Source organism: Dendropsophus ebraccatus, chromosome 9 (assembly GCF_027789765.1).
Source record: "Dendropsophus ebraccatus isolate aDenEbr1 chromosome 9, aDenEbr1.pat, whole genome shotgun sequence".
Lineage (NCBI taxonomy): Eukaryota > Metazoa > Chordata > Amphibia > Anura > Hylidae > Dendropsophus > Dendropsophus ebraccatus.
This window is the reverse complement of record NC_091462.1, coordinates 1,652,650-1,678,751: the sequence shown is the minus strand read 5'-3', so window position 1 is coordinate 1,678,751 and position 26,102 is coordinate 1,652,650. Positions and strand designations below refer to the sequence as shown.

Sequence of the window (26,102 nt, the reverse complement as noted above, 5' to 3'; positions counted from 1 at the left end):
AGAGGGAGAGAGAGTGATGGGTAGGAGAGGGAGAGAGTGATGGGGGGACGGCGGGGGAGGGGAGGAGGATAGGGGAAGAGAGGGAGAGAGTGTTGGGGGGACGGTGGGGGAAGGGAGGAGGATGGGGGAGGGAAGGAAATGATTGTGGAGGATGGCGGGGGAGGAGAGGGAGTAATGGGAGAGTGGAGGGCATGGCACTCTTTTCTCTTTCTTGTAGTTTTGGGGCTCGGCCGCCATTTTCAGGCATCCATATAGTGTCTCTTGTTGACACAGCGCCGCTCCTCAGGCCATGTGCGGTATTGCTATGGATGGAGGACAAGGGTGGCCCGTGTTGCAGTCCCACAAAAGTTGCTGATCCCTGGGGAGCGATCGGCGGATCCCTTAGCTCCTCCCATGGATGGATCCCGCCCTCCTGCCGCCATCTTCAGCTCCTGAACACTATACTCACATATTTAAAGGCCAGGACGATGGCGGTCACAATGCCGGTGATGAAGAGGACGATTCCCAGCACGGAGAAGAGTCCAGCACACGAGGTGAAATCCACCTGTCAGGGCAGAGGCAGCCAGTCACATGACATCAGCACACAACGGCCCCGCCCTGCCACACCTGGATAGCCACCCTTAGAGGGGAAATGGGGGGGGGGGGGTGCAGACACAACCTGCCACCTCACCTTAGTCTGGAAGCAGAAGATGGTGACAGCGATGGTAACGATGGCCGTGATCCCCAGACAGATCAGCACCGCCCGTGTACTGTAGAAGCTGAAGACACAACAATATATCCATCACTGGTGATGTCACAGCCAGGGGGTGGGGTTATATAGGGGGCTGGTGATGTCACAGCCAGGGGGTGGGGTTATATGGGAGGACTGGTGAAGTCACATGATGAGGGGGTGGGGTTATATAGGGGGGCTGGTGATGTCACATGACGAGGGGGTGGGGTTATATAGGGGGGCTGGTGATGTCACATGATGAGGGGGTGGGGTTATATAGGGGGCTGGTTATGTCACATGACGAGGGGAAGGGATGAGTTGATAACTGTGATCTGTAAGGTCTCCAGGAGCTTAGACTGATGAGGTCAGCAGAGCAGATGATCACCTGCCCTGTATTCAATCCTAGAGCCCCACTATCACATGACTATAAGGCTATACATGGCCGCTCTCTACAGCGGCGATACATACCTGGCAATGGTTCCCGTCATAAAGGACATAGCGAGCGTCTGCGGAGAGAAAGGATTTCAGTAATAGTCCCAACTTGTCACGTGATCCCATCTATTACTGATCACTGCTGAGGGGCCCCCAACCCATCTGACTACGACTACAACAGAGACTGAACAAAATACTCACAAACAAACTCAGAAGAATCACATTCCATGGGAAGCGTCTCCTGCAAATCAATCACACAAGACTGTAATGGTGAGCGCAGCTCTGGAGTATAATACAGCATCAGTAATGTAATGTATGAACACTTATGGCTAAAAGTTTTGAGAATGATACAAATATTAATTTTTACAAAGCCTGCTGCTTCAGTTTTGAAAATGGCAATTTGCATATACTCCAGAATGTTATACAGAGGGATCAGCTTAACAGCAATTACTTGCACAGTCAATATTTGCCTAGAAAATGAACTTTATCCCCCAAAACACATTTCACCATCATTGCAGCCCGGCCTTACAAGGAGCAGCTAACATTGTTTCAGTGATCGCTCCAGTAACACAGGTGTGGGTGTGGGGAGGACAGGGCTGGAGATCAATCTGTCATGATTAAGTAAGAATGACACCACTGGACACTTTAAAAGGAGGCTGGTGCTTGGCATCATTGTTTCTCTTCTGTTAGCCATGGTTATCTCTAAAGAAACACGTGCAGTCATCATTGCACAAAAATGGCCGAACAGGGAAGAGTATGGCAGCTAGAAAGATTGCACCTCGGTCAACAATCTATCACATCATCAAGGAGAGAGGTTCCATTGTTGCCAAAAAGGCTCCAGGGCGCCCAAGAAAGACCAGCAAGTGCCAGGACCGTCTCTTAGAAGTGTGGTCAGCTGCGGGATGGGGCTACCAGCAGTGCAGAGCTTGGTCAGGAATGGCAGCAGGCAGGTGTGAGGGCATCTGCACTGTGCACTGTGAGACTGCGGAGACTCTTGGAGCAAGGCCTGGTCTCATGGAGGGCAGCAAAGAAGCCACTTCTCTCCAGAAAAAACATCAGGGACAGACTGATATTCTGCAAAAAGTCCAGGGAGCTGACTGCTAAGGACTGAGGGAAAGGTCCAGGGAGCGGACTGCTGAGGACTGGGGGAAAGGTCCAGGGAGCTGACTGCTGAGGACTGGGGGAAAGGTCCAGGGAGCGGACTGCTGAGGACTGGGGGAAAGGTCCAGGGAGCGGACTGCTGAGGACTGGGGGAAAGGTCCAGGGAGCGGACTGCTGAGGACTGGGGGAAAGGTCCAGGGAGCGGACTGCTGAGGACTGGGGGAAAGGTACAGGGAGTGGACTGCTGAGGACTGGGGGAAAGGTCCAGGGAGTGGACTGCTGAGGACTGGGGGAAAGGTCCAGGGAGCGGACTGCTGAGGACTGGGGGAAAGGTCCAGGGAGTGGACTGCTGAGGACTGGGGGAAAGGTCCAGGGAGCGGACTGCTGAGGACTGGGGGAAAGGTCCAGGGAGCGGACTGCTGAGGACTGGGGGAAAGGTGCAGGGAGTGGGCTGCTGAGGACTGGGGGAAAGGTCCAGGGAGAGGACTGCTGAGGACTGGGGGAAAGGTACAGGGAGAGGACTGCTGAGGACTGGGGGAAAGGTCCAGGGAGCTGACTGCTTAGGACTGGGGGAAAGGTCCAGGGAGCTGACTGCTGAGGACTGGGGGAAAGGTCCAGGGAGCTGACTGCTGAGGACTGGGGGAAAGGTCCAGGGAGTGAACTGCTGAGGACTGGGGGAAAGTCATTGTCTCTGATGAATCCCCTTTCCGATTGTTTGGGACATCTGGAGAACAGCTTATTGGGAGAAGAGGAGGTGAGCGCTACTGTAACCATGTAAACATGCCAATGTAACCGGCATCCTGAAACCATTCATGTGTGGGGGTGCTTCTCAGCCAAGGTAATAGTCTCTCTCACAGTCTTAGGGGGTTCTGGTGTAAGAATTGTGGGGGGGGTGTATAACGAGTGCACTACTTGGCTGGCACCAAAAACCATAAAGTATATGTGTAATTAGTAGGCTCTCTAGCAATACCCCTTAAATGGTGCTATAATAATATTTGGTACTAAATATATATACAAAAACATGTTGAATGATATGAGTCTCATAATATAAATGAGTCACAGTTATGTAAAACACTTTTTGTCTTAATCAAAATAGGTTAAAATTCATGGAAACATAAGTAACTATACACATACACATATAATCTCTATGTACATATCACATAAAATAACCGTAAAGTTGTAAATAATATAGTTCAAGATGTAAACATGGTGGGTTTTTATAAGTTGTAGTTGATAAAATACGATTCTGCAGGGCCCTTGCAAGTTGCCGTGATTTGTTACTACTGTGCTTAGATTGAATTGGTTATTGTTCCTCTGTTTGTCAATTCAATGTAGATTGTAACAATTAATAACATTTTCACAGAGGTGATGTATTTAAATGTATGAAACCAGTGGATGTCCACCTCTCACCAGTCCGAAGATTCTGTGTCTGCGATGTCTGCGGCCGCAGGTTGTAGGAGGCAGGTAGAGGATTGTTTAGCTTCTCTTGCTTAGAGACGTCATCGGGAGCTTTCCTCGTATCATGCGTTCTTCATAAGGTGAGGAGAGGGTCTTGTTTGGAGCGGCTCACAGCAATATACTCAGTATCTGGTTGTCTCTCCCGATACAGATGGATGTTCACCCTTGTCTGGGCGCTGCTCCCGTAATCACTGTCGGTATGGAAGTGTTCGCAGTGCATCCAATATGCCACAGACAGGTAGATAATAGGACTGGTGCTGGTGGTAGCACAGTGTATCTTTGTGGTAGATTCAGTAATTGTAACAACTCTTGGGGCCCTATTCCACCGGACGATTATCGTTCAGATTATCGTTAAATCGTTCGAATCTGAACGATAATCGTTCGGTTGAAATGCAGTTAACGATTAACGACCGAACGAGAAATCGTTGATCGCTTTATAAGACCTGGACCTATTTTTATCGTTGCTCGTTCGCAAATCGTTCGCATTGAATAAGACATCGTTCGGTCGTTCGCAATAGATACGAACGCAATAGCGAATAAATAGCGAAGAGAAACGATCGCAATTACGATCATAAGTAACGATTATCGTTCCATGGAAATGACCGAACGTTTTCAGGTCTTTCGCAATAGCGGTCGTTTGAGATCGTTAATCGTTAACGATTATGCAAACGATAATCGTCCGGTGGAATAGGGCCCTTAGACGCGTTGCAGAGCTATACGCTGCTCTTTCCTCAGTAATGAGTTGCAAATGGGTTCTGTTTGTGTGTGCAGCATTTGAATATATGTTAAGACCATGTTAATTGCAGGCCTGAGGTTCTCCAAGCTTCTGCTAATAGGCGGACTGGATTTCACTTCTGTGGCTTCATTTTAAACGAGGTGTTATCCATGGTATAAATATAGTTCTGTGTATCAATACTTAAATGTATAGTTCATATGTGGCAATATACTGATATACTGAGTGTCACTTTATTAGCATATTGTTTTCCTGCAGCAGATATAGCAGATCTGTTTGTGCAGAAATCGCATATGAGACGCATGTGGAACTTCCCCATGTGAATACTGTTGGAAACCCGATGCAGGTTTTGCATCCATACTGATATATCCGACACATATGTGAATTTGGTTGGTATCGTAACATCTATACATCTATAAACATATATAAATGAGAGTATACATGTACCATATATGTTGGAAGAATATAAAAGTAAAAATAAGAATAAAATTAAAGTAATAAAAAATAAGAATAATAATTCATGATAATAAAATGCAAATAAGATGAGAATGTACCAAAAAAATTTACATCTTTATAATATCCAAAACTAATTTATCTGTTTAGTGTCAGTAATCTATGTGTAATGAGATATGTAGATAATATGATTAAATAAACTCAAAAATCAGTAGGTAAATTTAAACGTCAACCAAACAATCTTACACAGAAAGAAAAGCAATAAAAGACTTACAAATAACCATCAGACCAGCAGATAAAGGGGGGAGGGGACTGTCATACTTGATACTAACAAATACAAAGCAGAATGTAGACGCCAATTACAAGATAGAACTACCTACATACCACTACCCTCAAACCCAAGAGTAAAATACACTAATCAGTTACACAAATTATGCATGGAAGCCCAAGCATTAGGCATACTTAAAGGGGTAGTGCGGCACTAATAAATTATTACAAAGTTATACAACTTTGTAATGTATGTTATGTCTGTGAATCGCTCCCTTCCCGTGTCCCACCACCCCCGCACGTGTACCCGGAAGTGTGGTGCGCTATACATACCTGTCACGTGCCGACCCCCGTCTCCGATCTTCTGCTAAGGACGTCATCTTCGGACGGATGGCCGAATCGCTGCAGCCGTCCCCCCTCTGCCACGTCATCGTAACTGTGCTCAGCCAATCGCGGCTGAGCAGCTGATGTATGCTTCTAGGCAGCTGAATCCGTGTCTTCTCCCTCCCTGTGCTCTAATGTACCCCCTCCCTCCGTCCCATCACACTGCCTGTCTGTCTCTCTCCCCGCCCCTATTATACCTTCTGCCCGGTTCCAAGCAGTGGGGTGAGCGCTACTTATCTAAAACTCACCCCGCTGCGGAGCCCCCCCCCCCCCCCCGGTCCAAGCAGTCCCCTAAACAGTCCTGCGCTCACCCTCCCCGCTCCTTCCCGGCGGGTTGAGCGCTCCTGCACCTTTCTATGCCCGGTCCCTTGCAGGAGCGCTTACCCGCCGCTTGCTCCTGCACCTTCTCCATGTGCACCAGTCCTCACTCACTGGACCAGGCGCCGGGGAGCTGATCACTGAGGCGCGGTGAGTACAGCCTCCGTGCCCCACTGCGCCTCAGTGAGGACTGGTGCACATGGAGAAGGTGCAGGAGCGCTCATCGGGTGAGCGCTCCTGCAAGGGACCGGGCATAGGGAGGTGCAGGAGCGCTCAACCCGCCGGTAAGGAGCGGGGAGGGTGAGCGCAGGACTGTTTAGGGGACTGCTGATCCAGCTGGGACCGGGCGGGGGGGGGGCCTCCGCAGCAGGGTGAGTTTTAGATAAGTAGCGCTCACCCCGCTGCTTGGAACCGGGCAGAAGGTATAATAGAGGCGGGGAGAGAGACAGGCAGTGTGATGGGACGGAGGGAGGGGGTACATTAGAGCACAGGGAGGGAGAAGACACGGATTCAGCTGCATAGAAGCATACATTAGCCGCGATTGGCTGAGCACAGTTAAGCTCAGCCAATCGCGGTTGAGCAGCCGATGACGCGGCAGAGGGGGGACGGCGGCAGCGATTCGGCCGTCTGTCCGAAGATGACGTCCTTAGCAGAAGATCGGAGACGGGGGTCGGCACGTGACAGGTATGTATAATGCACCACACTCCCGGGTACACGTGCGGGGGTGGAGGGACACGGGGAAGGAGGCGATTCACAGACATAACATACATTACAAAGTTGTATAACTTTGTAATGTGTGTTATTTTGTGAATAATTTCTTGGCGCCGCACTACCCTTTTAACAAATCAGAATATCATTTCATTACCAATACAGAATGTAGAATCCAAGTTTTTTATTGTATCCCAAAGGTTCACAAACATCCAACTACCCCCCTGGACGCCCAATAATATTGGGGATTGGCTCACTGACGGCAAATCTTTCTCAGTATATAGACCGGATACTACAACCATATGTTAAACAAACCCCCACCTACATCAAAGATTCTACACAAATTATTGAAATAATAGAAAAACATGAATGGCAATCGGATTGGCTTCTAGCCACACTGGACGTCAGCTCCTTATATACTTGTATACATCACTCTCTAGGAATTTCAGCTATACAACATTTTTTAGGACAGGATAGCTCACTCAGAGAAGAGCAGACCCAATTCATACTAAGGAGCAGCGAATTCATACTCACAATTATTTTTATTTTGATAGATTATTTCCAGATAATCCGGGACGGCCATGGGCACCAGGTTTGCTCCTAGCTACGCCAACCAGTTCATGGCGTATTGGGAGGAACACTACATACTACCCCACCTAGGAGCAGACCTGGTGCTGTGGAAACGTTACATTGACGACATCATCATTTTGTGGAAAGGAACAGAGGCCAATTTTCTAACATTCATAGAAACTATTAATTCCAACCGTTTTAACTTAACTTTCACTTCTCACCAGTCACCAATCCATCGAATTTATAAATCTTCAAATTACAGCCAACTCTTCTTCACTAACATGTAATACATACCGTAAACCCACGGCCAAAAACGGTTATATTAGATTTGACAGCTGCCACCTCCCACAGTGGCTTCTCAATATACCGTTTGGCCAATTCAGAAGATTGCGACGTAATTGCACAGCAGTAGAGAAATTCAAAGAACAATTCCAAATAAAACAATACCCTGAAGAGATCCTAAACAAAGCCCTTCAAAAAACTCGCTCACTTGACAGATCATCATCATTTTTCAACCAACCATCAGACACCACAATAGAAACACAAGATCCTACACACTCAGCCAAACTTATCATATCATTCAATTCCAGTCACAAACAGATACACAAAATCATCCATAAACATTGGCACCATCTAAGGGATGACAAAATATTAGGTCCGCTACTTCCCCTTAAACCACCCATCATATACTCCAAAGCACCGAATTTAGGTTCACAAGTCGCTCCAACCATAGAGAAAAAACCCAACTCTATACAAAACACACTCAACCCAGACATAACATTATGTAACAACTGCAAAATCACTCAGTTCCCAAGACGCACCGATAAAATAATATCTACCACCAACAATTATGAATATAAAATCAAAGGGACGATGTCGTGCATCTCAGAGAATGTCATTTACATTACCCAATGGCCATGTAATAAACAGTAGATAGGGAGAACTTCGAGATGCCTGAAGAAAAGAATAGCAGAACACTTCTAGAATATAACAAGAGGATTCACCAAACACGCGCAGGACAGAAAAATAAGAGCTACTACATTTACTGCTATTCAACTGAGTGGGGAGGAGGTAAGTTCATTGCCAAAATGTCACGGCAAGAGTGGAGAAGCATCTTCCAAACAATAGGACCTCACGGCCTAAAGGCAGAGTTGGAAGCCTTTGGTTTTCGGTGACATTCTCCACACTAACCCCTAAAGTATGGCCCCTAATCCTGGATCCCGGCTGCATATCAGTGCCTGGAGCGCCAGATATACCGGCATAACTCACCGTCTATACGTCTAGATATTCATTTGAACAGATATTGAACGTCTTTCCATAGTTGATTGTGTAACCATATATTGTTTAACTACTATATATAGTCAGATACCATACAAGGGCAAAATTATCTATATTTAGCCCATACATATTCAATTGATTGTATTGTATTTATATTTATTTATGTGTACAATTTATGCACTCAATTACCACCATACGTTCTCACAGCCTAAAAACACGGCCATGAATAAAGAATGGGACCAGAACGTCCTCCAAGAGCAACTTCTCCCAACCGGCCAAGAGCAGTTTGGCCACCAACAATGCCTTTTCCAGCATGATGGAGCACCTGGCCATAAAGCAAAGGGGATAACTAAATGGCCCAGAAACTCCCCAGATCTTAATCCCATTGAGAACTTGTGGTCACTCATCAAGAGACGGGTGGACAAACAAAAAACAAGAAATTCTGACAATGCAAGCATTGATTGTGCAAGAATGGACGACTATCAGTCAGGATTTGGTCCAGAAGGTGATTGAGAGCAGCCGGGGAGAATTGCAGAGGTCCTGAAGAAGAAGCCGCAACACTGCAAATATTATAGACTTGCTGCAGTAACTCATCTAGCTGTCAGTATAAGATTCTGTTACTCAGAATATGGTGCAATTATATTTCTGTATGTGATAAAAACATCTGACAAACACACAGAAAACCAGAGGGCAGAGGATCATGGGAAATAGAAGATTTGTGTCATTCTCAAAACTTTTGGCCATGACTGTACACAGTGACCCCACCAGCAGAATAGTGATCGCAGCTCTGGAGAATAATACAGGATCAGTAATGTATGTACACAGTGACCCCACCAGCAGAATAGTGAGTGCAGCTCTGGGGTATAATACAGGATCAGTAATGTATGTACACAGTGACCCCACCAGCAGAATAGTGAGTGCAGCTCTGGGGTATAATACAGGATCAGTAATGTATGTACACAGTGACCCCACCAGCAGAATAGTGAGTGCAGCTCTGGGGTATAATACAGGATCAGTAATGTATGTACACAGTGACCTCACCAGTAGAATAGTGATCGCAGCTCTGGAGTATAATACAGGATGTAACTCAGGATCAGTAATGTAATGTATATACACAGTGACCTCACCAGCAGAATACTGAGTGCAGCTCTGGGGTATAATACAGGATCAGTAATGTAATGTATGTACACAGTGACCCCACCAGCAGAATAGTGAGTGCAGCTCTGGGGTATAATACAGGATCAGTAATGTATGTACACAGTGACCCCACCAGCAGAATAGTGAGTGCAGCTCTGGAGTATAATACAGGATGTAACTTAGGATCAGTAATGTAATGTATGTACACAGTGACCCCACCAGCAGAATAGTGAGTGCAGCTCTGGGGTATAATACAGGATGTAACTCACCGTGGCCCCTGACAGCAGGCGAGAACTATGTACGTAACAAAGAACACAGCGCTGTAGAGTAGAACATAGAATACAGTTATACAGGTGGCATGGCTTTCAAGTATACAGGACACACTGGGTATACAGGACACACTGGGTATGGGGTATAGAGGACACAGGGTATACAGGACACACAGGGTATACAGGACACACAGGGTATACAGGACACACTGGGTATAAAGGACACACTGGGTATACAGGGTATACAGGACACACTGGGTATACAGGACACACTGGGTATACAGGACACACTGGGTATGGGGTATAGAGGACACAGGGTATACAGGACACACAGGGTATACAGGACACACAGGGTATACAGGACACTGGGTATACAGGACACACTGGGTATACAGGACACACTGGGTATACAGGACACACTGGGTATACAGGACACACTGGGTATACAGGACACACTGGGTATGGGGTATAGAGGACACAGGGTATACAGGACACACAGGGTATACAGGACACACAGGGTATACAGGACACTGGGTATACAGGGTATACAGGACACACTGGGTATACAGGACACACTGGGTATACAGGACACACTGGGTATACAGGACACACTGGGTATGGGGTATAGAGGACACAGGGTATACAGGACACACAGGGTATACAGGACACACTGGGTATACAGGACACACTGGGTATACAGGACACACTGGGTATACAGGACACACTGGGTATACAGGATACACTGGGTATACAGGACACACTGGGTATACAGGACACACTGGGTATACAGGACACACAGGGTATACAGGACACACAGGGTATACAGGACACACAGGGTATACAGGACACACAGGGTATGGGGTATAGAGGACACAGGGTATACAGGACACACAGGACACACTGGGTATAAAGGACACACAGGGTATACAGGACACACAGGGTATACAGGACACACTAGGTATACAGGACACACTAGGTATACAGTACACACTGAGTATGGGGTATAGAGGACACAGGGTATACAGGACACACTGGGTATATAGGACACACAGGGTATACAGGACACACAGGGTATACAGGACACACAGGGTATACAGGACACACAGGGTATACAGGACACACTGGGTATACAGGACACACAGGGTATACAGGACACACAGGGTATACAGGACACACAGGGTATACAGGACACACTGGGTATACAGGACACACTGGGTATATAGGACACACTGGGTATATAGGACACAGGGTATACAGGACAGGCTATGCTGTATACTCACTAGGATACATAGTATACAGCTGGATTCCTCCTCACAAACGTGTACACAGGCTCCCTGCAGGAAAGACACACACAGCATAGTGTGTAGCGCAGTACACAGTATACGGCCCTCACTATATGCAGGAGCCATCCTATATACAGCTCTATCCCTGTACAATCAACAGCACCAACTCCTGTACAGTGTATCAGTGCAGGTAACAGTATCAGCCTGGAGACAGTGTAACAAACCTTCAGCTGGGAGGTGGACCGAGGGGTAAGAGAGAAAGAGGCAGTCCACTCTTCCAGTACTTAGCAGCTGCTGTATGTCCTGCAGGAAGTGGTGTATTCTCTCCAGTCTTCCAGTACTTAGCAGCTGCTGTATGTCATGCAGGAAGTGGTGTATTCTCGCCAGTCTTCCAGTACTTAACAGCTGCTGTATGTCCTGCAGGAAGTGGTATATTCTCTCCAGTCTGACACAGTGCTCTCTGCTGCCACCTCTGTCCATGTCAGGAACTGTCCAGAGCAGGAGAGGTTTTCTATGGGGAGTTGCTGCTGCTCTGGACAGTTCCTGACATGGACAGAGGTGGCAGCATAGCGCACTGTGTCAGACTGGAAGGTATACACCACTTCCTGCAGGACATACAGCAGCTGATAAGTACTGGAAGACTGGAGATTTTTATATAGAAGTAAATAAAAAATCTATAGAACTTTCTGACACCAGTGGATTAGATTTTTTTTTTCCTTCCCGGAGTACCCCTTTAAGGCACTTGAGTTTCTATCCTGCAGGGGCTGGGGGGCGGGGGGCATTTGTGTGACCTTCCTGCAGTCTGTACCTCGGCCTTAGAGGGTATATACACAGAAAACAGTGTAGTAATATGGCGGTATACTCCACCTGTCCTCACTATAGATGCCGGATTACAGCACATTACAAGAAATATGGACGTCTTATCTGTTATGGGCGACACCTACACAAAGGTGAAGATGGCGACAAAGCCCACCGTGACCAGGAGCTGCAGCGCTATGATGGCGTAGACCTGAAAAACATGAAGCTGGTGAGGAATCCGTATCCACCCGCCACCCCTCCGCCATCTGTATGACCCCGCCCCCAACCTGCATCTGTATGACCCCGCCCCCCAAACTGCATCTGTATGACCCCGCCCCCCCAACCTGCATCTGTATGACCCCGCCCCCCAACCTGCATCTGTATGACCCCTACACCCCGCCCCCCAACCTGCGTCTGTATGACCCCGCCGCCCAACCTGCATCTGTATGACCCCGCCCCCCAACCTGCATCTGTATGACCCCCGACACCCCAACCTGCATCTCTATGACCCCTACACCCCGCCCCCAACCTGCATCTGTATGACCCCGCCCCCCAAACTGCATCTGTATGACCCCCGACACCCCGCCCCCAACCTGCATCTGTATGACCCCGCCCCCAACCTGCATCTGTATGACCCCTACACCCCGCCCCAACCTGCATCAGTGTGACCCCCAGCCTGCATCTGTATGATCCCAAACACCCCGCCCCCAACCTGCATCTGTATGACACCCCGCCCCCAACCTGCATCTGTGTGACACCCCCGCCCCCACCCTGCATCTGTTTGACCCCCGACACCCCCGACCTGCATCTGTGTGCCCCCCGCCCCTACCCTGCATCTGTGAGACCCCGCCCCCAACCTGCATTTGTTTGACCCCCGCCACCCCCGCCCTGTATGACCCCTACACCCTGCATCTGTATGACCCCGCCCCCAAACTGCATCTGTATGACCCCCGACACCCCGCCCCCAACCTGCATCTGTATGACCCCGCCCCCAACCTGCATCTGTATGACCCCGCCCCCAACCTGCATCTGTATGACCCCTACACCCCGCCCCAACCTGCATCTGTATAACCCCCGACACCCCCGCCCCAACCTGCATCTGTAGGACACCCCGCCCCCAACCTGCATCTGTGTGACACCTGACCCCTGGGGCCTTCCTCCTACCACCACCACCTGGATGGGGCCTCCCTACTACCACCACCTGGATGGGGCCTCCCTACCACCACCACCACCTGGATGGGGCCTCCCTACTACCACCACCACCTGGATGGGGCCTCCCTACTACCACCACCACCTGGATGGGGCCTCCCTACCACCACCACCACCACCTGGATGGGGCCTCCCTACTACCACCACCACCTGGATGGGGCCTCCCTACTACCACCACCACCTGGATGGGGCCTCCCTACTACCACCACCACCTGGATGGGGCCTCCCTACTACCACCACCTGGATGGGGCCTCCCTACTACTAGAGTGTAGACTTCTCTACTAATCTCCTGTACTCTTCATCTAAAAGAAAAGATGAAGCAACTCTGTAAATAATCTTCTATCATCCACCTCCAGTGCAGATCTGTGTGTCTCCATGGTAACAGACTACAATCTGCCCTGTGTAGTCACATGTCCCTTCCCATCACTGTGACTCACCTTACGGATGAAGGCGTGGCGCACAGCTTTGTCATCCCAAGAACCAAACTGTCCGTCGCCATCGGTTGTGTTGTATATCCCCGAGTCACCTGCACAGGTCACAGAGTTACTGGGGGTCTCATAGATTCCGCCAGAAGCTGAGAAGCCTCCAGGGGGCACATGTCTGTCTGTGAAACTTACCTGGGTTGAGAGGGATATTTGGAAGCATCGGCATTACCGGCTTGGGGGGCTCATTGTTTCCAGGCTCTGGGTAGCCCCCCGGGTATCCTCCAGGCTGTGGCTGTGGGTAAAATCCACCAGGTTGGCCATAAGGGGGAGGATAGCCTCCAGGCTGCGGGTAATTGCTGGGGGGGTATCCAGCAGGTTGGGGGTATCCAGCAGGTTGGGGGTATCCGCCAGGGTTATTTAATGGGTCTCGATCGTTGTACGGTGGGGGGGCACTGGGATAGGACATGGCCGGAGCTCACACACCAAACTAAAATCCTGAAGGAAGAAAAGAACAAAATTACCAATCACCATCTAACAACTTTCTCCAGTATATAGAAAATTCAGACGAGGACAAAGAAATCCTCCAACTTAGGAACATTGTGCCCCCCCAGATGGCCTAATAACGTCACTGGGGCAAATCATAGGGGGTAGCTATAAAGGGCGTACATCAGTGACATAGATCTCCTGTCCCATAACTCACACTATAGTCTCCGTGTATCCTATGTGATGCAGCTTCCTCCTGTCTCCTCACACTATAGAGTCTCTGTGTATCCTATGTGATGCAGCTTCTTCCTGTCCCATAACTCACACTATAGTCTCTGTGTATCCTATGTGATGCAGCTTCCTCCTGTCCCCTCACACTCACTGCCCTACTGAATGGGAAATGCTGTACGCGCCTGCTGGGAGTTGTAGTTGTGCAGCAGCTAAAGAGCAGCCGCTGGTTGGTGATCACTATTCTGCTATGACCCGGTTAGCCCACAGATCTGTCCTGGTCCAGCTGTATACTGTATACACCGCCTGCTGTACAAAGTCCTGGAACATTCCAGAAAGACCGAGCATCATGGCAGGCGCAACGCTCGTCCCATCCACAGGCGGCAGTATAACGTCCGCTTTATTCCATGGACCGCGCCACTCCTGTCTGTGGCTGAGCATGAGCTGGTCCTGGTCCCAGAGTATAAAGGCTGACACACTGTAACGACTCCTCCGCTCTCACAGCCATCACACTGGTGGAAAGCAAAACCCAACTACAGCAGTGAAAATCGCAGCCTGCCCCGAACACGGCCGTACTGCGCAGCAACTACAGCTCTGCTACATGAGCTCAGGCGGGTGCAGCGCAGCAGAGAGAGCGAGCTGCCCTCAGAGGATCCTCCCGGCAGAGCCGGCACCATCACATTCCTGGAAGAGAAGAGACCGCACCCGCACAGCTCTGCTGCACCGCGCCTACCTGACTCATCGAGAGACCGCTGCTCTGAAAATAGACATCACCGAGAGACAGAGGACGGGTCACCGAGAGAAACAGAGGACGGGTCACCGAGAGACAGAGGACGGGTCACCGAGAGAGACAGAGGACGGGTCACCGAGAGAGACAGAGGACGGGTCACCGAGAGAGACAGAGGACGGGTCACCGAGAGAGACAGAGGACGGGTCACCGAGAGAGACAGAGGACGGGTCACCGAGAGAGACAGAGGACGGGTCACCGAGAGACAGAGGACGGGTCACCGAGAGAGACAGAGGACGGGTCACCGAGAGAGACAGAGGACGGGTCACCGAGAGAGACAGAGGACGGGTCACCGAGAGAGACAGAGGACGGGTCACCGAGAGAGACAGGGGACGGGTCACCGAGAGAGACAGGGGACGGGTCACCTAGAGAGACAGGGGACGGGTCACAGAGAGAGACAGGGGACGGGTCACCGAGAGAGACAGGGGACGGGTCACCGAGAGAGACAGGGGACGGGTCACAGAGAGAGACAGGGGACGGGTCACAGAGAGAGACAGAGGACGGGTCACAGAGAGAGACAGAGGACGGGTCACCGAGAGAGACAGAGGACGGGTCACAGAGAGAGACAGGGGACGGGTCACAGAGAGAGACAGGGGACGGGTCACCGAGAGAGACAGGGGACGGGTCACCGAGAGAGACAGAGGACGGGTCACAGAGAGAGACAGAGGACGGGTCACCGAGAGAGACAGAGGACGGGTCACCGAGAGAGACAGAGGACGGGTCACAGAGAGAGACAGAGGACGGGTCACCGAGAGAGACAGAGGACGGGTCACCGAGAGAGACAGAGGACGGGTCACCGAGAGACAGAGGACGTGTCACCGAGAGAGACAGAGGACGGGTCACCGAGAGAGACAGAGGACGGGTCACCGAGAGAGACAGAGGACGGGTCACCGAGAGAGACAGGGGACGGGTCACCGAGAGAGACAGGGGACGGGTCACCGAGAGAGACAGGGGACGGGTCACCTAGAGAGACAGGGGACGGGTCACCTAGAGAGACAGGGGACGGGTCACAGAGAGAGACAGGGGACGGGTCACCGAGAGAGACAGGGGACGGGTCACCGAGAGAGACAGGGGACGGGTCACCGAGAGAGACAGGGGACGGGTCACCGAGAGAGACAGGGGACGGGTCACAGAGAGAGACAGGGGACGGGTCACAGAGAGAGACAGGGGACGGGTCACCGAGAGAGACAGGGGACGGGTCACCGAGAGAGACAGGGGACGGGTCACCGAGAGAGACAGAGGACGGGTCACCGAGAGAGACAGAGGACGGGTCACCGAGAGAGACAGAGGACGGGTCACCGAGAGAGACAGAGGACGGGTCACCGAGAGAGACAGAGGACGGGTCACCGAGAGAGACAGAGGACGGGTCACCGAGAGAGACAGAGGACGGGTCACCGAGAGAGACAGAGGACGGGTCACCGAGAGAGACAGAGGACGGGTCACCGAGAGAGACAGAGGACGGGTCACCGAGAGAGACAGAGGACGGGTCACCGAGAGAGACAGAGGACGGGTCACCGAGAGAGACAGAGGACGGGTCACCGAGAGAGACAGAGGACGGGTCACCGAGAGAGACAGAGGACGGGTCACCGAGAGAGACAGAGGACGGGTCACCGAGAGAGACAGAGGACGGGTCACAGAGAGAGACAGAGGACGGGTCACCGAGAGAGACAGAGGACGGGTCACCGAGAGAGACAGAGGACGGGTCACCGAGAGAGACAGAGGACGGGTCCACGAGAGAGACAGAGGACGGGTCACCGAGAGAGACAGAGGACGGGTCACAGAGAGAGACAGAGGACGGGTCACAGAGAGAGACAGAGGACGGGTCACCGAGAGAGACAGAGGACGGGTCACAGAGAGAGACAGAGGACGGGTCACCGAGAGAGACAGAGGACGGGTCACCGAGAGAGACAGAGGACGGGTCACCGAGAGAGACAGAGGACGGGTCACCGAGAGAGACAGAGGACGGGTCACCGAGAGACAGAGGACGGGTCACAGAGAGAGACAGAGGACGGGTCACCGAGAGAGACAGAGGACGGGTCACCGAGAGAGACAGAGGACGGGTCACCGAGAGAGACAGAGGACGGGTCACCGAGAGACAGAGGACGGGTCACAGAGAGAGACAGAGGACGGGTCACCGAGAGAGACAGAGGACGGGTCACCGAGAGAGACAGAGGACGGGTCACCGAGAGAGACAGAGGACGGGTCACCGAGAGAGACAGAGGACGGGTCACCGAGAGAGACAGAGGACGGGTCACCGAGAGAGACAGGGGACGGGTCACCGAGAGAGACAGAGGACGGGTCACCGAGAGATACAGAGGACGGGTCACCGAGAGAGACAGAGGACGGGTCACCGAGAGAGACAGGGGACGGGTCACCGAGAGAGACAGAGACCAGGATCTCCTATATAATAGAATACACTAATTCTCCGGGATCTCATATATAATATGACTGTGTATCCGGGATCTCCTATATAATATAATAGACTAAGTCTCCGGGATCTCCTATATAATAGAATAGACTACTTCTCCGGGATCTCCTATATAATGTAATACACTACGTCTCCGGGATCTCCTATATAATATAATACACTACGTCTCCGGGATCTCATATATAATATGACTGTGTATCCGGGATCTCCTATATAATATAATACACTACGTCTCCGGGATCTCCTATATAATATAATAGACTGTGTATCCGGGATCTCCTATATAATAGACTACGTCTCCGGGATCTCCTATATAATATAATACACTACGTCTCCGGGATCTCCTATATAATATAATAGACTGTGTATCCGGGATCTCCTATATAATATAATAGACTACGTCTCCGGGATCTCCTATATAATATAATACACTAATTCTCCGGGATCTCATATATAATATGACTGTGTATCCGGGATCTCCTATATAATATAATAGACTACGTCTCCGGGATCTCCTATATAATAGAATAGACTACGTCTCCGGGATCTCCTATATAATATAATACACTACGTCTCCGGGATCTCCTATATAATATAATACACTACGTCTCCGGGATCTCATATATAATATGACTGTGTATCCGGGATCTCCTATATAATATAATAGACTACGTCTCCGGGATCTCCTATATAATAGAATAGACTACGTCTCCGGGATCTCCTATATAATATAATACACTACGTCTCCGGGATCTCCTATATAATATAATAGACTACGTCTCCGGGATCTCATATATAATATAACAGACTGTGTATCCGGGATCTCCTATATAATATAATAGACTACGTCTCCGGGATCTCCTATATAATATAAAGACTACGTCTCCGGGATCTCATATATAATATAACAGACTGTGTATCCGGGATCTCCTATATAATATAATAGACTACGTCTCCGGGATCTCCTATATAATATAATACACTACGTCTCCGGGATCTCCTATAAAATAGAATAGACTACGTCTCCGGGATCTCCTATATAATAGAATAGACTACGTCTCCGGGATCTCATATATAATATAACAGACTGTGTATCCGGGATCTCCTATATAATATAATAGACTACGTCTCCGGGATCTCCTATATAATATAATAGACTACGTCTCCGGGATCTCCTATATAATATAATACACTACGTCTCCGGGATCTCCTATATAATATAACAGACTGTGTATCCGGGATCTCCTATATAATATAGAGTGGTGACCCCCTGAGGTGTTGTGTCGGAGGATCCGCCGGTCACTTGCTAGGTGGTGAGGTAGGTGTGACGCCAGTCCTATGGTGGGTTGGCCAAAATAGTGATGTTACATTGTGACGCCAGTGCCGGTTGGGCACACAGGTATGGCGGCACACCTGCTTTTAGTTTAGAAGGCCGGTTATACCTTGTTCCCCTGTGGTCAGTGTCCTGCCGGGCTGCTACGGGGTCCATTGGGATGATATCACGGTGGGCCGAAGTGGTGTAGTGACCCTCCTGGAGTATCGGAGCTGGCACTCACACAAAGGGGAAGTCTCCCAAGGCTGTAGTGTACGCTGTGTCGGTGTGAGGTGAAGAATCACAGAGTCTCTCTACCATAAATAATATCGTTTTTACTTAGAAAGTACTTGTGTGCAGCAGGTAATACAGCTTTCTCTTGACATGGTGCCATACACTTGATAGTTCCCTTGATAAAGCACTTGACAATACGGCAACCAGATCTTTGACAGGAATACAGTGAGGAGTACAGTCGTGTTGACAGATACAAAGGATCAGAGGAGCAGAGAGGAGGATGTTGTTGGAGTCACAACCCAAGTAGTACTGTGCTCTGCCGGGACGTTGGAGGATGAGGTAGAAGAATACTTAGAAGAAGAAGAGAATGCTTGTGCCCGTGTGTTGACCTTTGGGTCTTTGCACCACCTAATGCCCACCAGTGTCGGGTGACCCGTCCTATGAGGGTGATGCAAGCCCCAGACCTTGCTACTTGGGATAAGCGGAATGCTGAGGATTTCCTGCTGACAACCGCGCTGCGAGATAGAGTTCTTAGGCTCTTGGCAACTTTGCTCTATCCGGATCAGTTCCTAGCTTACTGCTGTCTGAGGATACTGTCCTGTACTGTGACTCTCCTAGTCCACCGCGGGGGTTGAGATGATCTCTGACTTGTCCTCTCCTGTAGGAGTTTATCACTGCATAGTGTTGTGTAGAGTAAATTGAGAAGAAACTGTTAGCTGTGTCGTGTCTTGCTTCCTACCCATACGGGACCTAACTAAGACTGACCCTTGAGAGTAGGGGGACCTGGCAGTGGGCCAGGGCTCAGAGTGGACCTAAGCAGAGAGCTGTCTAGCTTGCGTCCATCCTCTAAAATGTCAAACACGAAAGAAACCACACTTTGACTTCCTTCCTCAGCGTATCTAAAGTGCGCTGTGAGTGGGTGAAGGGTGCAATAGAAGAAGTAAAGAGGGAGAGATGATTTACTATAATGAGACATTGTACCAGACTATCAGATGTGAAGGCAGCAGCAGGTGAGACAATGATGTCTTCCAGCTGATACAGAACTACAACTCCCAGCATGCCCTGTCAGCTCTGGAGATCGCTGATCCCAATCACATATGCAGAGGTGTAAATGATCGTTAACGTGTTTTACTGTGGCCACACCCTTCCTGCTAAGCCCCACCCACTTATCTGAACAATGATTGATTAGGTTATCTATAGAAGCTGCTGCCCCTAGAGAGCAGATGAGGTACTGAACATCACTTTAGGGGTCCCCACCAATCCCCCCAAGCTGTGTCCGAACGAGGTATATGGTAACCATCTTGTATCTATAAGATGACGCAGAACACTATGGCGACCGCTCCCCGGCATCCTTCCTGATGTAAGATGCTGGGATCCCGGGGGAATAAGGCGGAGGTCTCACAAGGATACAGATACAAGTTATCACATCCTGAGCCCAGAGACGACTGCAACACCTGAGAGCGTCAATGGGAAAAACCAAACAGGACGCCATAACTACAAGAGAGAGCGACAACCAAACGCACAGAACCATTATACAAGGCTTATTATATCAGGTTTATTATATTATGCTACAACTACTATAATACTGCTCCTATATACAGGGATATAACTACTATAATACTGCCCCTATATACAGGGATATAACTACTATAATACTGCTCCTATATACAGGGATATACTACTATAATACTGCCCCTATATATACAGGAATATACTACTATAATACTGCTCCTATATACAGGGATATACTACTATAATACTGCCCCCTATATATACAGGAATATACTACTATATTACTGCTCCTATATACAGGGATATAACTACTATAATACTGCCCCTATATACAGGGATATAACTACTATAATACTGCTCCTATATACAGGGATATACTACTATAATACTGCTCCTATATACAGGGATATAACTACTATAATACTGCCCCTAAATATACAGGAATATACTACTATAATACTCCTCCTATATACAGGAATATACTACTATAATACTGCCCCCTATATACAGGGATATACTACTATAATACTGCTCCTATACACAGGAATATAACTACTATAATACTGCTCCTATATACAGGAATATACTACTATAATACTGCTCCTATATACAGGAATATAACTACTATAATACTGCTCCTATATACAGGAATATACTACTATAATACTGCTCCTATATACAGGAATATACTACTATAATACTGCTCCTATATACAGGAATATAACTACTATAATACTGCCCCCTATATACAGGAATATACTACTATAATACTGCTCCTATATACAGGGATATACTACTATAATACTGCCCCTATATACAGGAATATACTACTATAATACTGCTCCTATATACAGGAATATACTACTATAATACTGCTCCTATATACAGGAATATAACTACTATAATACTGCTCCTATATACAGGAATATAACTACTATAATACTGCTCCTATATACAGGAATATAACTACTATAATACTGCTCCTATATACAGGAATATAACTACTATAATACTGCTCCTATATACAGGAATATACTACTATAATACTGCTCCTATATACAGGGATATAACTACTATAATACTGCTCCTATATACAGGAATATACTACTATAATACTGCCCCCTATATACAGGAATATAACTACTATAATACTGCCCCCTATATACAGGAATATACTACTATAATACTGCTCCTATATACAGGAATATACTACTATAATACTGCTCCTATATACAGGGATATAACTACTATAATACTGCTCCCTATATACAGGAATAGAACTACTATAATACTGCTCCTATATACAGGAATATACTACTATAATACTGCTCCTATATACAGGAATATAACTACTATAACACTGCACCTATATATACAGGAATATACTACTATAATACTGCCCCTATATATACAGGAATATACTACTATAATACTGCCCCTATATACAGGAATATACTACTATAATACTGCTCCTATACACAGGAATATAATTACTATAATACTGCTCCTATATACAGGAATATAACTACTATAATACTGCCCCTATATACAGGAATATACTACTATAATACTGCTCCTATATACAGGAATATACTACTATAATACTGCTCCTATATACAGGAATATAACTACTATAATACTGCCCCTATATACAGGGATATACTACTATAATACTGCTCCTATATACAGGGATATACTACTATAATACTGCTCCTATATACAGGGATATACCACTATAATACTGCTCCTATATACAGGAATATAACTACTATAATACTGCCCCCTATATACAGGGATATAACTACTATAATACTGCTCCCTATATACAGGAATATAACTACTATAATACTGCTCCTATATACAGGAATATAACTACTATAATACTGCTCCTATATACAGGAATATAACTACTATAATACTGCTCCCTATATACAGGAATATAACTACTATAATACTGCCCCTATATACAGGGATATAACTACTATAATACTGCTCCTATATACAGGAATATAACTACTATAATACTGCTCCTATATACAGGAATATACTACTATAATACTGCCCCCTATATACAGGAATATAACTACTATAATACTGCTCCTATATACAGGGATATAACTACTATAATACTGCTCCTATATACAGGAATATAACTACTATAATACTGCTCCTATATACAGGGATATACTACTATAATACTGCTCCTATATACAGGAATATAACTACTATAATACTGCTCCTATATACAGGAATATACTACTATAATACTGCTCCTATATACAGGAATATAACTACTATAATACTGCTCCTATATACAGGAATATAACTACTATAATACTGCTCCCTATATACAGGAATATAACTACTATAATACTGCCCCTATATACAGGGATATAACTACTATAATACTGCTCCTATATACAGGAATATAACTACTATAATACTGCTCCTATATACAGGAATATACTACTATAATACTGCCCCCTATATACAGGAATATAACTACTATAATACTGCCCCTATATACAGGAATATAACTACTATAATACTGCTCCTATATACAGGAATATAACTACTATAATACTGCTCCTATATACAGGGATATAACTACTATAATACTGCTCCTATATACAGGAATATAACTACTATAATACTGCTCCTATATACAGGAATATAACTACTATAATACTGCTCCTATATACAGGGATATAACTACTATAATACTGCTCCTATATACAGGGATATACTACTATAATACTGCTCCTATATACAGGGATATACTACTATAATACTGCTCCTATATACAGGGATATAACTACTATAATACTGCTCCTATATACAGGGATATACTACTATAATACTGCTCCTATATACAGGAATATAACTACTATAATACTGCCCCTATATACAGGGATATAACTACTATAATACTGCTCCTATATACCGGAATATAACTACTATAATACTGTTCCTATATACAGGGATATAACTACTATAATACTGCTCCTATATACAGGAATATAACTACTATAATACTGCTCCTATATACAGGGATATAACTACTATAATACTGCTCCTATATACAGGAATATACTACTATAATACTGCTCCTATATACAGGAATATACTACTATAATACTGCCCCCTATATACAGTAATATACTGCTATAATACTGCCCCTATATACAGGAATATACTACTATAATACTGCTCCTATATACAGGGATATACTACTATAATACTGCCTCCTATATACAGGAATATAACTACTATAATACTGCTCCCTATATACAGGGATATAACTACTATAATACTGCTCCTATATACAGGGATATAACTACTATAATACTGCTCCTATATACAGGAATATAACTACTATAATACTGCCCCTATATACAGGGATATAACTACTATAATACTGCTCCTATATACCGGAATATAACTACTATAATACTGCTCCCTATATACAGGGATATAACTACTATAATACTGCTCCTATATACAGGGATATAACTACTATAATACTGCTCCTATATACAGGAATATACTACTATAATACTGCTCCTATATACAGGAATATACTACTATAATACTGCTCCTATATACAGGGATATAACTACTATAATACTGCTCCTATATACAGGAATATAACTACTATAATACTGCTCCTATATACAGGAATATACTACTATAATACTGCTCCTATATACAGGAATATACTACTATAATACTGCTCCTATATACAGGGATATAACTACTATAATACTGCTCCTATATACAGGAATATAACTACTATAATACTGCTCCTATATACAGGGATATACTACTATAATACTGCTCCTATATACAGGGATATACTACTATAATACTGCTCCCTATATACAGGAATATAACTACTATAATACCGCTCCTATATACAGGAATATACTACTATAATACTGCTCCTATATACAGGGATATAACTACTATAATACTGCTCCTATATACAGGGATATAACTACTATAATACTGCCCCCTATATACAGGAATATAACTACTATAATACTGCTCCCTATATACAGGAATATAACTACTATAATACTGCTCCTATATACAGGAATATACTACTATAATACTGCTCCTATATACAGGGATATAACTACTATAATACTGCCTCCTATATACAGGGATATAACTACTATAATACTGCCCCCTATATACAGGAATATAACTACTATAATACTGCTCCCTATATACAGGAATATAACTACTATAATACTGCTCCTATATACAGGAATATACTACTATAATACTGCTCCTATATACAGGAATATACTACTATAATACTGCTCCTATATACAGGAATATAACTACTATAATACTGCTCCTATATACAGGAATATAACTACTATAATACTGCTCCTATATACAGGGATATAACTACTATAATACTGCTCCTATATACAGGAATATACTACTATAATACTGCTCCTATATACAGGAATATACTACTATAATACTGCCCCTATATACAGGAATATACTACTATAATACTGCTCCTATATACAGGGATATAACTACTATAATACTGCTCCCTATATACAGAAATATACTACTATAATACTGCTCCCTATATACAGGGATATAACTACTATAATACTGCTCCTATATACAGGGATATACTACTATAATACTGCCCCTATATACAGGAATATAACTACTATAATACTACCCCTATATACAGGGATATAACTACTATAATACTGCTCCTATATACAGGGATATACTACTATAATACTGCTCCCTATATACAGGAATATAACTACTATAATACTGCCCCTATATACAGGGATATAACTACTATAATACTGCCCCTATATACAGGGATATAACTACTATAATACTGCTCCTATATACAGGAATATACTACTATAATACTGCTCCTATATACAGGGATATAACTACTATAATACTGCTCCTATATACAGGAATATACTACTATAATACTGCTCCTATATACAGGAATATAAATACTATAATACTGCTCCTATATACAGGGATATAACTACTATAATACTGCCTCCTATATACAGGGATATACTACTATAATACTGCTCCTATATACAGGAATATAACTACTATAATACTGCTCCTATATACAGGAATATAACTACTATAATACTGCTCCTATATACAGGAATATAACTACTATAATACTGCTCCTATATACAGGAATATAACTACTATAATACTGCTCCTATATACAGGAATATAACTACTATAATACTGCTCCTATATACAGGAATATACTACTATAATACTGCTCCTATATACAGGGATATACTACTATAATACTGCTCCTATATACAGGAATATAACTACTATAATACTGCTCGTATATACAGGAATATACTACTATAATACTGCTCCTATATACAGGAATATACTACTATAATACTGCTCCTATATACAGGGATATACTACTATAATACTGCCCCCTATATACAGGAATATACTACTATAATACTGCTCCTATATACAGGAATATACTACTATAATACTGCTCCTATATACAGGAATATACTACTATAATACTGCTCCTATATA

The 26,102-nt window shown here is 45.9% G+C and overlaps 1 protein-coding gene across 1 annotated transcript in view; it reads right to left on the bottom strand.

Annotated features, from left to right (window-relative positions):
- Nucleotides 1-409: 409 nt before the first annotated feature.
- The window catches only part of TMBIM1 (transmembrane BAX inhibitor motif containing 1), a 30,589-nt gene continuing 4,896 nt past the window's right edge, over nucleotides 410-26,102 (bottom strand). The window contains exons 2-10 of the mRNA XM_069984801.1: nucleotides 13,725-14,027; nucleotides 13,545-13,633; nucleotides 12,045-12,109; nucleotides 11,098-11,151; nucleotides 9,818-9,868; nucleotides 1,343-1,382; nucleotides 1,178-1,215; nucleotides 671-758; nucleotides 410-544 (exon numbers count right to left, since the gene is read on the bottom strand). Of these exons, the coding sequence (XP_069840902.1) occupies nucleotides 425-544; nucleotides 671-758; nucleotides 1,178-1,215; nucleotides 1,343-1,382; nucleotides 9,818-9,868; nucleotides 11,098-11,151; nucleotides 12,045-12,109; nucleotides 13,545-13,633; nucleotides 13,725-13,998 (819 nt within the window). The 5' untranslated portion in view covers nucleotides 13,999-14,027 and the 3' untranslated portion in view covers nucleotides 410-424. The remainder of the gene's footprint in view (nucleotides 545-670; nucleotides 759-1,177; nucleotides 1,216-1,342; nucleotides 1,383-9,817; nucleotides 9,869-11,097; nucleotides 11,152-12,044; nucleotides 12,110-13,544; nucleotides 13,634-13,724; nucleotides 14,028-26,102) is intronic.